The 14,962-nt window shown below is 35.2% G+C and overlaps 1 protein-coding gene across 30 annotated transcripts in view; it reads right to left on the bottom strand.

The window, feature by feature from the left end:
- The window catches only part of Adgrl3 (adhesion G protein-coupled receptor L3), an 878,168-nt gene that overhangs the window by 157,002 nt on the left and 706,204 nt on the right, over window positions 1-14,962 (bottom strand). For all 30 annotated transcript variants that reach the window (XM_087187879.1, XM_004849675.4, XM_021262304.2 and 27 more), the window contains 2 exons: window positions 1,111-1,294; window positions 102-224 (listed from right to left, as the gene is read on the bottom strand). In XM_087187879.1, coding sequence (XP_087044005.1) covers window positions 102-224; window positions 1,111-1,294 — 307 coding nt within the window. The remainder of the gene's footprint in view (window positions 1-101; window positions 225-1,110; window positions 1,295-14,962) is intronic.

Below are 14,962 nucleotides of genomic sequence, written 5' to 3'. Positions count from 1 at the left end.
ATTATTGCATTATGAAACTTTGTTTTATCTTTACATAAAATAAAAAAAAAGAATCAATGAACCCATGCAAGTTCAATACTATCAAGCAAAAAATAACTTACCATTGCGGCCATTTTGCTTTAAAGTATTTGCAGAAAGCTGTATTGTGCTTCCATGGGCTATGTTTTCTGGAAATTTTAGGTCTTCTAAGTTTCCATCTGTGCTTAGCCTCGCAACTTCTAATTCTGTTAACAAGAGAGAACTGTCAATGCTCGCTGAACATGTTGAAGTTATGATAATTTCCTAAATCACTAAAAGAGTTCTAAAATCAAAACACTGGTGTTCTCATACTATTTGTCATACTAAAGTTGTTCAGTTTTTAAGACAATATATTGTACTATTTTAATTTTTTCAAAATAAAGCAGAAAACCTATAAAAACATGTAAATAATACAAATATATTAATAATAAAGTCAAAAATTTGAAACTCAAGCCCACATCCTTGTACCATTGACATTAGGTTACCATTCAAAATATTATTTCTATTTTATGAGTTGTGTAAAATTCCTTTTATAATCTGAGCTGTATTATCATAGCAATATTGATCTATTGTTAAATCAAATAAAATGTGAAATGGTTTTATCAAATCTCTGAAATAAAATTGTCAGCTATACGATACACCATAATAAAATGAATTTATACCCTTTATAAGCAAAGTAACAAAATTATCATTGTTTTGTCCTTTTCACTCAAGTGATTTAATTATTTATACTGTATAATTCAAACATAGATCTGAAATGACTTATAAGCCCTGTATTAGGAGGACAAAATACTACGTAGTACAAATGATATATTCATACATAAAAATTCTAAAAATAAATAAATGATCTCAGGGTAATATGTCGAAAACTGTAATGTCCTAACAAGTTTAATGTATGTGCTTTTGACCTTGGTAGGCTGAAAGGTGATGGGTGCTTAATTTAGAAAAATGAATAAATTATATCCATTGAAATATGGATATAATTCATGTCAATGGAGCACTCATAGCTGGTGCTCTAGATGTACTTTTTTTCTTTTCCCTCTTCTGCTATACAAGGGTTTCTGGACCTTCTGTGTAACAAGGGCCACTTACGAATATTGTCTGTGTTCTCCCTGACAATGTCAGTCTTCAAAAGGTTATCAGCCAGCACAAAAGCACTCTCCTCCACAGTGTCAAGTAACATGGTGGCTGCTCGGAGTTGATCGCTTGTAGTCAGGTCTCTCCACGCATTCAAAGCTTGTGGCTGAAGGAGGTTGTTAACTGTCTCGATCATTGCCTACAAGAGGATGAACAGAATGACAGAGGTCTCTAGTGAACCACAAGGCTGTCAGAAATCCAGGGGTACATGTTGCCCAGCAAGCAAGGATTAGCGGTGCGCATGAGTTTGCTATTGTCCCAGCCTCCCCTGTGACATGCTGCAGCAGAAGCATTCATTATTTTCCCATGAAGCCCTGACTGAGACTTTGCAAGGGCAGAGGAAAACTTGTTTTTGGTTTTGAAAAACAACAAATTGAGCCATGCTTGCTTCTTAGAATCAATAGTGCAGGCTTCAATAAGACTATGATCACATAATTAAATTATTTGACTTGGGAGCCCTTGACAACTAATTTAAACCAACAGTTTTGGCACACAACCCACCAAAAATGATTTTTTTCCCTATACATCACCATAAAATGGAATGCTGATCTCGACAGGGATTAAAATGATAACTATGGACAGGCAACAGAAGAATCTGTTGCCTACAGATTGAGGAGTCACTGTGCAGACAATTTTTCCTTATTCTCTCTTCTTTTTTTTTTTTTCCTAAGCCAGCAGCTAAAATATCAGACTGGAGAAAGTATCAAAGGATACATACTCCCAGGGGCTTTGGACATGTTATATGTGGAGAGAAGCCTCCTTCATGCTGTTTACTACTAGGAAAGGGAATAAACAGTTGGAATTCACTGCCCAGGGCCCTCTGGTGCTTTTTCTTTAAAAAAAGAATCAGCAGTAGGTACATTCACACACAGAGACAAAACAGCACATTTCTCATTGCTTTATCCAAAAGAATCATCTCTCCAGTTACAACTTATGTATTTCCTGTGGTTTGCTTTATGCAGTAGGTTACAAAGAAAAAACAGTTCTCCCAACAAGGTCTTGAGCATCATTCAAACATCGAAGTTTGCAAAACAGAAAAATACAGCACCTGCAGTTTGAAAGTGATCATCCCTGAACCCATTCATTATAAAATATGCCTCTAATCCAAAAATAAACAGCCAACACAGATACTGTTTCTAAGCAGCATATAAGTGTTTTAAAACAGGGCTCACATTATTGACACGTTGGCAGAGGGACTGGAGAGACGGGAGGTATGTCCTTTACACTGCAGTGTTTTCCTCTGGCTGGTGTTTTCATAGTAACCAAGTAACAACTGTTAAAAATTCAGCTTCATAATGAAACACCTTGGCTGCCAATTAACACCAGCTTCAAAAACTAATTTGCCTTTGATAAAACTTGTTTTTCTTGATATTTTCCCAGCTATTCCAAATTCTGGCCAAAAAATCAACATTTCTGGACTTTTGAGTAAAATAGTCCAAGTCATCACTTGCATACTTTGTATCATTAAACACATACACAGTAAAACAAAAAAAAATTGTCATGAATTTAAAGACCGGATGCTTTCACATAATGTGCCTAGCTAGTCCTGACATTTGTTCTGGGTTTAAAGCATGACCTAGTAGCCAGACAAAAGTATTTCCGATCCCAACAAAATTAACTAGTTTCTAGGAAGTTCTCTATAGGGGTAATGCCAACAGGATATGCTGAAAAAGAGGTGCCAGATAGGAAACAAACAAACAAATAAACAAAAAGTTGTGGTAGTTTCTAAACCCAAACAGAAAACATCAACTCTTGAGTGTGAAGAGGTATTCTTTTGTGGATAGGTGATCCGCTGAACTCATTACAAATGCTTTGACAATCCCACATCCAACAGAAATTATACAGCCGCTTTGAAATGGAGCAGCTAATAATTTTAATTACTAAATAACTTCACATTGATTAACTTAAATCTTACATCAGAGAACATTTATTGAGGATAATGCAATATTTCTTTTCTGCCCTTTTTAAAAATACTAATTTAAAAACTGCAAAATGAGAGGAAAAAAAAAAAAGAACACTAAACAATATGGTGAACTCCAACACTGTTATCCAACAAAATTTTAAATAACTGGTTCCAAAACAAAAAGGGGAATTAAAGAGAGTCTGAATAGACTAGCATGGAGTCTGCATCAGCCACCAACAACTTTCCAGCACAGACAAGCCTTGGGCCAGATGGCTTCACTGGTGAATTGAACCAAACTTTCAAGGAGAATTAACACCAGTCCTTCTCAAACTCTCTCAGAATGCTGAAGAGGAGAGTCCACCTTCAAACACATTTCACAAGGCCCACCTTACTACTATGATACAAAAGCCATACAAAGATGCCATCAGAAAACTACAAGCCATATCCATGATGAATACAGATTCATAATTCCTCAACCAAACACAAGAAAGCCTAAGCCAACAGCACATTAAAAACTCATACACCATAACCAAGTGCAATTTATTCCAGGGTGCAAGGATAGTTCAACATATAAAAATCAAGGATGTGCTAACCCAGAGACTCAGAGCATCATCTGCAGTATTAAATCAAAGTGTAGGGTCTGGGACCACATCCACTGAATTTGTGCTGGATTCTGCTCATACTATCTGTGAGGCATTGGGTGGTGCGTTGCTTAACTTTTTGTACCTCATCTGTAAATTAGGAATACAATTATGATAAACTCAAAAAGCTTGCCTGGCTCATATAGGTCCTCAATATGTAATTTTATTTTTACTGTCATTTGATATCACAGTTCAGTGGGGAAAGAAAAGGTGCCTTCCTTTAGTAAGCACATAGGCCATCTGATAATTGTTAAATAGCCACAGCTCACTGAGATTTAGAGGGAATAGCTCTTCTGCAATGCAATCTTCAAAATCTGAGCTCTTACAATACTATATTACCTGAAACTTTGAGGAAGAGGAGTAGTGGTTTGAAAAGATGTTAAGGAATAAGAGTAGAAATAGGAACAAACTGATGCCTTTTTCTGCTACTGAAAACACAGTTAATAGGTTTCTAATTACTCTAAATTATTTAAGCTTTCTAAATGTTCTATAATGCTGTCTTCTGGATACATCCTAACATTATACAACATTACTGGAACTCATATCATTAAATTCAGACCTTACGCAAATCCAACTGACGAATGTATTAGTCAGCTTTTCCATTGCTGGGACACAACACTGAACACCCACAATTAAAGGTGGAGAGGTTTAATTTAGCTTATGGTTTCAGGGGATTCAGTTCATGGTAGTTGAAGGCAAAAAAGTGGTAAAAGGTGCAGCAGAGAAAAGATGTTCAGTTCGTGGTGTCAGGGAATCAAATCAAAGGAACAGTGCCAGAGAGGAAGGAGACAGGCACTGTATAAAATCCCCAAGGTCAGGCTACCACAGTCCACTCAGATATAGCCAGAAGTATGCCTTACTAATCCCTTAAGTAGATCCTAGCAATCAGATTGACATAACTGAGCTTCACCAACACAACTAATTTTACTCATAGCATGTAACTGCGGTATGTTTGTTAAGGATACTTTTTATTCACAATTTATGTATTTTTTAAAGGGAGAATTTATTTGCTTGGTGTAAGATTGTGGAAAACATTGGGAAGGGACAATGAAAACTTTTGGCATTATTCCAATAGAATGTACTTGTGAAATATTCTAAAATTCTTTAGCAGAAATGCACAAAAGTGTCAATTGTGAGAAACACATCAATCATACTTATTTCCTGGGTGAGCCACAAAGTTCAAGCTGTAAGGTAAGTAATATTCCTTTCTTTTTCAGAACACTTAGTTTCCTTTCTTTTTTCACAGGAAAAAAGCAAAATGTGTGGACAAATGTTTATAATCCCTACACCCTGGAAAGCTGAGGCAGGACAGACCCTAATTTAAGCACAGTTTGGGCAATTGAGCAATTTAGCAAGAACTTGTCTCAAAAATAAATAAGTAAATAAATAAATAGCTCAATGTGAAGGCCCTGGGTGCAATCCCCAGTTCTGTCAGAGAGAGAGAGAGAGAGAGAGAGAGAGAGAGGACTCAGGAGGAATGACTCATGAAAAGATGTGCAACTTTACCACCAATGGCCAATGCAGATTTCTGAAGATGAGATTTTCGATTGTAACTTCATTCCAGTTTTAAGCTTAATTGTCATTTGCTCCAAGAGGCCTTCCATTATCAGCAATACTAGGGAGAATTTACCCATCCTTAAATATACTGCCTATTTGTTTTGCTTTGTATCATGTATGATTAAAATAACATTTATTTACCTATATGGCTGTTTCAGAGCCTGCACTGGACAGAAGGGAGCCTGCAGGAGGGCAGACACTCTGTCTGACCTACATGACCAAAATGCTTCCATTACTCTCTGTTTAGCAACATGCCATGAGGTGAAAATTCACATTTCAGTCAGTTTTTACCCTTGTCATATCACTGGGTGGTGTCTGTGAAGCCACTGGTTTGATGGTGTAACAGCAAAGAGTAATTATGAACAGTAAAACTTAGTAACTAGCCGTGTTTCCTGATTCATTCTCATTTCACATATTCAGTACCACCACGATCTCTGTGTCTGGGTTGTGATAACAAAAATACCTTAAATTGTCTAAGTGATAAACGCCATAAGTTCATTATTCATAGTCCAGGAGGCTGTGGATTCCAAGATTAAGATGCCAACAGAATTGGCACAAGAAGGCCTCACTTTCTGTATCCTCACATAGTGTAAGGGGAATAAGACTCATGCATCTTTCAGAAGAGTGCTGGTTCCATTCATAGGGGCTCTGCCAATCACCAGTACACTTGGCATTAAATTTCAACAAATACATTTTGGGGAAACAACATTCAGATCATAGCAGGCTCCCACTTCAGTGCTTATTCATCTTTAATAGAATTATGTATTTGTGTCTGGCCATTTCACTAGGTAAGATATCCTCAGGGGAGAAATTATGATCATTTGTTTTTCCAGAGTAAATGCTTCATATTCTTGGGATGCTAATTAATTATCATTCTACAAGGCTATTATTTTTATTATCAAATCATTAATGCCCTTACACATAATAAGAAAACTGGAAACACTTTTTATTTCTATAACTTTTTGCCACGTCTCCTAAAAAGTATCCTGAAAGAAACTTAAGTATGTGCAAAAGTATTCAATGAGATTTTCCTAAATATGTATGATCTGCAAAGAATTAAGGAAGGCACTGTGGGATGAGGTTACAACAGAGAGGGAAAATAGAGAGTTGCCTTTTCATCTACATGTGTTCTAAGGAAAGTAAACATAAAATAGGGCTAAAAACCCACTCAAATGGAACAGAAAGCAAGAGACTTGCTGGTGAGGATCAAAAAAAGATCCTAGGAAACAGATGCTTTTGAGTTGGGCACTAAAAATATGCACATACTTGCCTGGACTCTGAAGAGGAAATTCAAAGCTACAAGACATAATAAGCAATTTCATTAAAAAAATTATCTTAGATCACTTGTAAATTAAGAACAACTATTTCACATTAGTAGATTTTTTTTTTTTTTTTTTTTTTTTGGTTTTTCAAGACAGAGTCTCACTATGTTGCCCAGGCTGGCATTGAATTTACAGCAATCCTCCTGCCTCAGCCTCCCGAGTACTGGGATTACAGATGTGTGTCACCATGTCCAGCTAAATTTAAACTAATAAATTGCTGGTACACCTTTCAAAAACTTTCTTGTAATATAAATTATATTTTACTCTTTACTTCAGCATCTATTTCTTGCTATGTCCTCCTCAATATATACCCTAATCATTATGCTAAACAATGTTTTCTCTTAATTTATTATATATAAAGTTATACTAAACAGTCTTCTTTATTTCTAAGTCTCAGGATATTCTGAGGAAAGGAAGTAAGACTTCAGGTCTTCTATGCTGTCACCTCCTGCTCTCTGACTGTATTTATGGTCATGGGCTACATAGCAGTATTTACTCAACACCAAACCATACATGTGATGCTGCCACTGCCTTTTTGGTTTGGATAAGCACAGAATTTGGGTTTACACAGAATTATACTCATAGTTAGAAAAAAGAAAAAGAAAGTTTTCTTCAATTAATCTTTCTTTTTGACTTTTAGATAGAAAGTTTTCCCCTGAGAATAAAAAATACGCAGGAAAAGCTTAAAATAATTACTGAACAGGCATTTTGTACTCCAATCTGGATTTAGATATTGATTCAAATCAAAATTATAAAGGTCAAATGTTCAAAAAGTCTTCAAAACTGTTTATAACTTGCAGATTTTTTTATTAGAAGTCAAATTGAGTGACTGATATTTACACGTGATCAATAAACCTAGGTTTGTTTTATAGCCACTGTTATTTAATATTATTAAGCATATAAAAACTACTAATCTCTGAACTCCTTTTTATATTACAGTGAAGTATTGGCATTTTCAAGTCTTAATTAAAATTAGGTTGTATAACAGAACTGACCTTAATATAATAATAAGGATCTTGAACAGAAGGAGACAAAGGTGAAATTTCACAGAAAAGACTCTGATTTTTTAAGAGATCCCTTGTTGTTCACAGAAAAGACTCTGATTCTTTAAGAGATCCCTTGTTGTTCACAGAAGTATTGTTTTTAATAAACTGCATTTGACTGTATCACTTTTAAAGAATGGTTGAGTTTAGCATGAGATTACTGACCACTGTTCAGGAGACAGTGTTCCATTACAAGAATTAAGTAGAACTTCAGATCTGACTCAACCTCCTGGCTAAATCAATATTCATTCAACAGATATTGAGAACATTCAACGTGACAGTCAATTGAGATGCAGTGAGAAAGAAAGATGTTCCCCCTTCCCTCAATGTGATAACAGAGAGAGGTTGGACAATTAAACAAGTAATTAAAATTCAACAAGACAAGCAATATAATCCTGGAAACAAGATACAGTGCTTACAACATGAGTTAAAATCACAGAAGTAAAAGGAATCAGTGCTCAGATAGCACAGATTCCAGGTATCAAGAGGCTCACAAACCATGTTAAGGTACATGCAGTTCTTCCTGGAGACAGCAAGAAGGCTCTGGAAAATTTTACAGTGGGGGAGTCATATACATTATCATGGTTAATATTTTTACATATGTTCCAGACCCTGACATGGATGTTTTCCACACATCCATTTTGATTTTCACAAGACTCTAGTAAGGTAGAAATTATTAATATCTCATTGCACAGTGAAAACACAGGCTCAGAAGCAGTTAGAAATGGGGCTTGTACAAGAGATCTGTTCTTGACTTAGTTTAGGAACCAGAAATTGAAATTAGCTTATTGAAACCATTAGAATATTTAGTATTGCCTGCAAAAATTGAGTATATGGAGAACTGATGGGACAGAACTGAGGGAAACCTGAGAAAGAAGGGTCAACAGTGAACATGAGAGAGTTATTAGTAAAAACAGTATGGTACCACAGAAGTCAAAGCAAAAACATTTCCGTCAGTTTTTAAATTGAGGACTGGTAGCATGGGTGTCTAGCAAGTGAAAGGCTCTGAGTTCAATCCCCAAAACAACAACAATAGCAAATATTAATCATGAAAGTATCCACATTTTTTTCTTTTTGAACTATCTTAGGTTCTCCTCTCCTCTCCATCTACTCTGTAACTGGCGAAATGGTTGTACTGTACATAAAGAGGAAAGTCACAGAGAGATTGCTTTTGAGGGACAATTGGTTCAATTTTATTATTTGTTTAATTTTTTCCATTATTTCAAAGTAGGATGTTTATTCATTCAATAAGTAGTTGAGCAATTAATACATGCCAACTCTGTTCTAGATGCTTGGGATATGTCTTAGACAATGCAGCAAAAAAATACCTAAAATGGAACATTCTGTTAAGGTAAGCAAAATAAGTATATAATATTTGAAGACACAAAATTCCATGTAAAGTAAGGGGATCTAGAATGAGGACTGCAGTGGGCACAGAATGTGGATTATGATTTTAAATAGGATGGTTCAAGTGAGCCTCAATGCAAGAGCAACAAAGCATGCCCCCAAATCTTCCGAAGTCTTATGTCTGGAGCAAGGTGAAAGAAGTCATGGAGTTAGGGCTGAACCACATCACTGAGATCATGGAAATGGCATATAAAACTGGCTTGCAAGTTAAGATTGAGAATTCAGATGGACATGGAAGGTTCAAGGTGCCTCCCAGACACAAAAGAAAAATATTGAGAAGGTAGCTGGCAAAGTGATTCTAGAGCCAAGGGAATGGTCTATTCGGGAGGTAACACTGGTGAATCATAGGCACACTGGTGGCACATATTTAATCAATGAGGTCAACAAGGGAGTGACTGTATGAAAGGAGAAGATTAAGAATTGTGCTTGGGACACTATAAGCTTAAAGGTTTTGGGAGAAAAGGGGGAACCAGAGAGAAAGGAAGAAACTAGGTGTTAATTAGGTGGGAGAAGAAATCAAGTGAGTTGCCTCTGAGAGTTTATCGAAGAAGAGCTGTCAGGAGGTCAGCTGTTTCAAATTGGTTACGTGAGATATGAATTGATCACGGACTATTGGTTTAGAAGCATGAAGCCATTAATGATCTCAACAAGGGAAGTGGTGAGGGCAAAGGCCTAAAGAGGTGAAATTAAGAGAATGAGAGAATGGGGATTAACAACAGCATATGTGTTAGTAGATACACAAGTAGGCACTAGGAAATATGGGCCTGGCTTAAATGTTTTCTCAATTTTTAACTGGTATATGTTTGCAATACATAATACATAAATATATTTATTGTGGGGGAATTGTTACATACACACATCAGATCTTGATCCTTCTTACTTCTTCTTCTCCTCTCCCTTCAGTCTCCACTCATTTCCAGACCTTCCCATCCTTTCAAGGAACCAACACTTTGATTCATTTATCCTTTGTAATGAGATTTTAAATCTTAATTTCATTAATTTCCATCCCTGATTTTAATAATTTCTTTCTTCCTATTAGTTTCAGATTTGTATTGTTTTTGTCTTTCTAGGTAGGACCTTGAGGTGTGTTATTTTAGATTGCTCTATTTTTTTTATGTCTGCATTTATAGCTACAAACTTTACTCTTAGAACTGCTTTCATAGTGTCCCATAGGGTTTAGTATGTTGTGCTTCCATTGTAATTTGCTTCTAGGAACTTTTAAAATTTCTTTCCTGCCTTCTTTCATCCACTGATTACTCAGTGATGTATTATTTAATCTCCATGCGTTTGCCTAGCTTCTATAGCTTCTTTTGCTGTTGGTTTCCAGCTTCTATCCTCTATGATTTGATAATATGTAGGGGATTGTTTCAATTATTTTGTATTTACTTAAGCATGCTTTACAGCACAAGGTATGGTCAATTTTGGAAAAAGCTCCACGTGCTATTGAGAAAAATGTGTATTCTGCTGTTGTTGGATGAAACACTCTGTAGATATCTATCTGTTAAAGACCATTTGTTGAGTGGTGTGGTTTAACTCTAATGTTCTGTTGGATAATTTTGTCTAACTGACATATCAAAATCCAACAAGAGCTTATAGTAAATATCCAGTGATCATTTAATATATGCTAAGTATAATTTAAAACATCCTGAGGATATAGAAATAAAAGTGGCACTTTTTCTTCAAGCAGTTCAGTGATAGAAAGCAAAGAGATATTAAAATACAGCTTGATAATTGCTGTCATAGAAGAAAACTGAGAGCATTGTAAGTTCTCATAAGAGAACTTTTGTCCAAACTAAGTGGACAAAAATGCTTCTCTAGAGTAATTGACATGTGAAGTGAGTGCTGAGAGATAAGAAGAGTTACTGAGATGAAAGGACGGAGAAAGAAAAGCATATCTACAATTTATCTATCTAAGCAACAAAGGATGGAAAGGCAGAGAGACCTGAGCTGCAAGTACTTAGGTAGTTTGGGTATATAGGCTCCAAGGATGCAGAAGGGACCAGTTATAGTGACTAGGAAGATACGTCAGACAGCTGAACACCACAGTGCAATGGGAGAATATTTCCTAAAAGGGCAAAAGAGATGAATAGACATTCTTTCAATAGGGTCAAGTAATGATCAGATTTGCATTTTTCAAATATGACAGCAATAGAGGGAATGGGTTAATGGAAGAATTTGGAAATGTGTAAAACAATTGGTTATTTATTGAAAATCATGTACTTAAAAGTGCCTGCTGGAGTTTAAAAGTGAATATCAGAGGAAAATGAAGTTTACAGGCAAATATATCCTGCAAAACTTGCACTGCCTTCTTACAGCTGTATTCTCCTTTAATTCGCTGCTTCAGACATACTCAACGTTTTATTCTCAGAACACTCCAACACCTTCTCATTTGACCACTTTTGCACTGAGTGACCTGGAGTGTTCTATCTCCATGTTTATATCTACATGACTAGTCCAATATTGCTTGGATCCAGTTTTATTATCATTACCTCAGAAAAATCTTCCCTGATCCATACAATCTAAAGTAACAGTCACTTTTGATGAAGCAACTCTGTTTTAATTCTTTGCATACTATTTCTGCCCTCATTTTATTTTATTACTTTGGTTGACCAGCTGATTTACTAATTCCTTCCCGGATTCCAGCCTCTTGAAACAGGATATGAGGGCTACTAAAGAAGAAATCCTGTTTTCACCCCTGAATTCCTGTGCTTGGCACAGTGTCTGAAACCTGAGTTCAACAAATATTACCTAAGTGAATGAATGAATCTTTAATTTTAACTATACATTTATTGCTTTTTTAATGGAATATATATTGTGGGTTAAAAAGAACTGTTTGTACAAAAATCTGAGAAACTGTAACAGTCTTAAATATATTATAATATCCAGATTGAATCATGAAACAGTAACATAGGTAAAAACTAAGGAAATCTGAAAGAACAATGAACTTTAGATAATGTTAATAATCAATATTGTGCTACACTGATGTAACGTGACAAATAGAAGTGTGCGTGTGTAAGGGTAAGGATATGGACACTGTACTACCTGATTAATGTTTCTATAGATCTAAAATTATTATGGAAAATAATATCTATTAGTTCCTGAAAAAAATAATCTTGCAAACAATTTAAGAATTACAGATATATAAAAATCTGAAAATATATTTTTAGAACATTGCTACTCTACCTACAAAGAATCACTTTGATACTTTGCTGTGGATCCTCTCAAACGTTTATATTTACACAAATAAATGTGATCTCTATAAGAATGTTGTCTTTGGGTTTTTTTGCTTGCTTTCTAATTTTTACTTGGCAATATATCATATGCATCTTTCAAAATCCACACAAAAATCTACCTCACTTTTCCAGTGGCTCAAGATGTTCTATTATTTGTTGTGGTATATTCAATAACTTTCATCAGTTAATTTGTTTTGTTGATATAAACAACCAACCATATACAACTTGTGATCATTTCTATACCCATCTTCTCATCCTTGGAGGAACAATATCCCTCATGTGAGTTTGGAACAAGTCACTCTGAAAGTCTGTATTCTGTATGAGGAGAACAACACTGTTTTGCAATTATATGACAAGATCTATAAAGAAACACCATAAAACATGGACATGAGTTAAAAGTCTTCTGATAACAGTGATGGCTTTGGTAAAGAGGATCTGAATGACTGGAGAGAAAAGTGAGAAGCAAGGCTGAACTACATGCCGCCAACAAAGCACCACTCAAGAAACAAGGTGGGTGGTATCCCAGAGTTGACAATACAGAGGTTTTCATGGAGGGAGATATATTTATTATTTTACTTTTTTGAATTTTAAGGCATGTACTTGTATCAGTTATTCAGAAATTACTTAAAAGGAAGAAAAATGTAGCTTGAGAATGTTTGGAATAACACAAAATTTTTAAAAATAACCTCATATTATGACTAACAATTACAGAAAGACCATTTTCATCTGTACTTGAGGTTCAATAATAAGTCTACTATTGCCACAAGTCTATTGTGGGGTGCTACATTAAAACTAGATGAAGCTTTCAGTGTGTATCATTAAATCAGAAAAAGGAAACTGTTTTAGGTATCTCTGAGAATGCTACATGCCCAATATTGTTTTTGAATGAGACACAGAATTGTTGCAAAGGTATACCTATTAATGTGGTATTTAGCTGTTCAAATATGATCAAAAGTAGTTGGGTCAGATATCTAGAAAACACATAAAGAGGAAATCCTTTGGTTATTTGTCCTTCCCATCTTCCTGTTTGAAGATTTTCACTGCATGATGATTGGAATCTAAGTAGCCATCTAGTGGCCATATGGTAGTCACCTTCCATCTGGAGGGTGGAAGCCAACATGCTGAAGGTAATGGAGCAAAACCTACTGGCAGCTTTGACTCTGATGATTTCCTGGAGTTTTCAAATGAATCCTGGACTGCCTCATCTGTAATGTTTTTATACAGGCTCTAGTTTGGTGTATTTCAGTTACTATAGTGAAGTTTCTGTTACTACAGTCTGTACAAAATTGATACATTAAAAAATAGAAAATATAATAACTATAACTCTGTTGAGAACAGTCTTTAAAAAAAGTCATTTGTTTGGTTCTAACACATTTGGAACCTACTTTTTGCAAATAGTACTTTAAAATTTCCAAATTTTTCTGACCTTTTCCAGAAAAGCTAAGGGTAGCTTCAAAAAGTAGGATCTTAAATCTGTAATGCAGTTTTTAATATCTTTTTCCTTCTGGTTAGTTTTGTGATCATAAAGCTATTTTTTTAAAAAGCAAAGTAAATTGAAGTGTGTTCTCTTGCATTTGCAGAGAAATAATATCTATTTATATTTTATGCATTTAAAATTTATAAAGTAAGTGTATGTTCAGAAGGCAATGATGCATAGAATGGACTTTAAATAAACAGTTTTATAATTAATGACTTGGGCATTGATCTGGAAATTACAGAAAAGAACATCAGTTGGAATGAAATTGAAAGGAAAGCAATACTCTTAAATTCATTCCTGGAAGCAAGCATCACCTTGATCCCCAAAGCAGAGAAAGACCCAACCGAAAAGGAGAACTATATAAGCCAATCTCACTAATGAACATAGATGCAAAAGTCCTTAATAAGATACTGGCAAATAGAATACAGAAGATCATCAAGAAGAACATACACCCTGACCAAGTGGGATTCATCCCAGGGATGCAGGGATGGTTCAACATATGTAAATCAATCAATGTAATACACTATGTCAATAGAGCCAAGGACAAAAACCATATGATCATCTCAATAGATGCAGAAAAAGCATTTGACAGAATCCAACATGCATTTATGATAAAAATCCTACAAAAAATTGGAATAGATGGTCTCTACCTCAATCGGATGAAAGCCATCTATGAAAAACCAACAGACAATATCATACTAAATGGTCAAAAACTGAAATCCTTCACACTCAAATCAGGAACAAGACAAAGATGTCCACTATCACCATTCCTGTTCAATATAGTTTTGGAAATAGTAGCCACAGCAATTAGACAAGAGAAAGAAATAAAAGGAATAAAGATAGGAAATGAAGAAATCGAACTGTCATTATTTGCAGATGACATGATACTCTATATAGCAGACCCCAAGAACTCCACCAAAAGTATTCTAGTAACCAAATTCAGTAAAGTAGCTGGATACAAGGTCAACACACAAAAATCAATAGCTTTCCTCTACACAAACAATAGACTCACTGAGAGAGAAATAAGGCAAACAATTCCTTTCACAATAGCATCCAAAAACCTGAAATATCTGGGAATCAACCTAACAAAAGAAATCAAAGTCCTCTTCTCTGAAAACTATAGCATTCTCAAAAGAGACAATGGAGATGATATCAGAAAATGCAAAGACATCTCTTGCTCCTGGGTAGGAAGGATCAACATAGTAAAATGGCCATGCTTCCAAA

The sequence above is a fragment of the Heterocephalus glaber genome, unplaced genomic scaffold (assembly GCF_053883595.1).
Source record: "Heterocephalus glaber isolate CG9 unplaced genomic scaffold, H.glaber_assembly_v1.0 deba00001509, whole genome shotgun sequence".
NCBI lineage: Eukaryota > Metazoa > Chordata > Mammalia > Rodentia > Bathyergidae > Heterocephalus > Heterocephalus glaber.
Note: the sequence above shows the minus strand (reverse complement) of the source record. Positions and strands in the feature narration are given on the sequence as shown.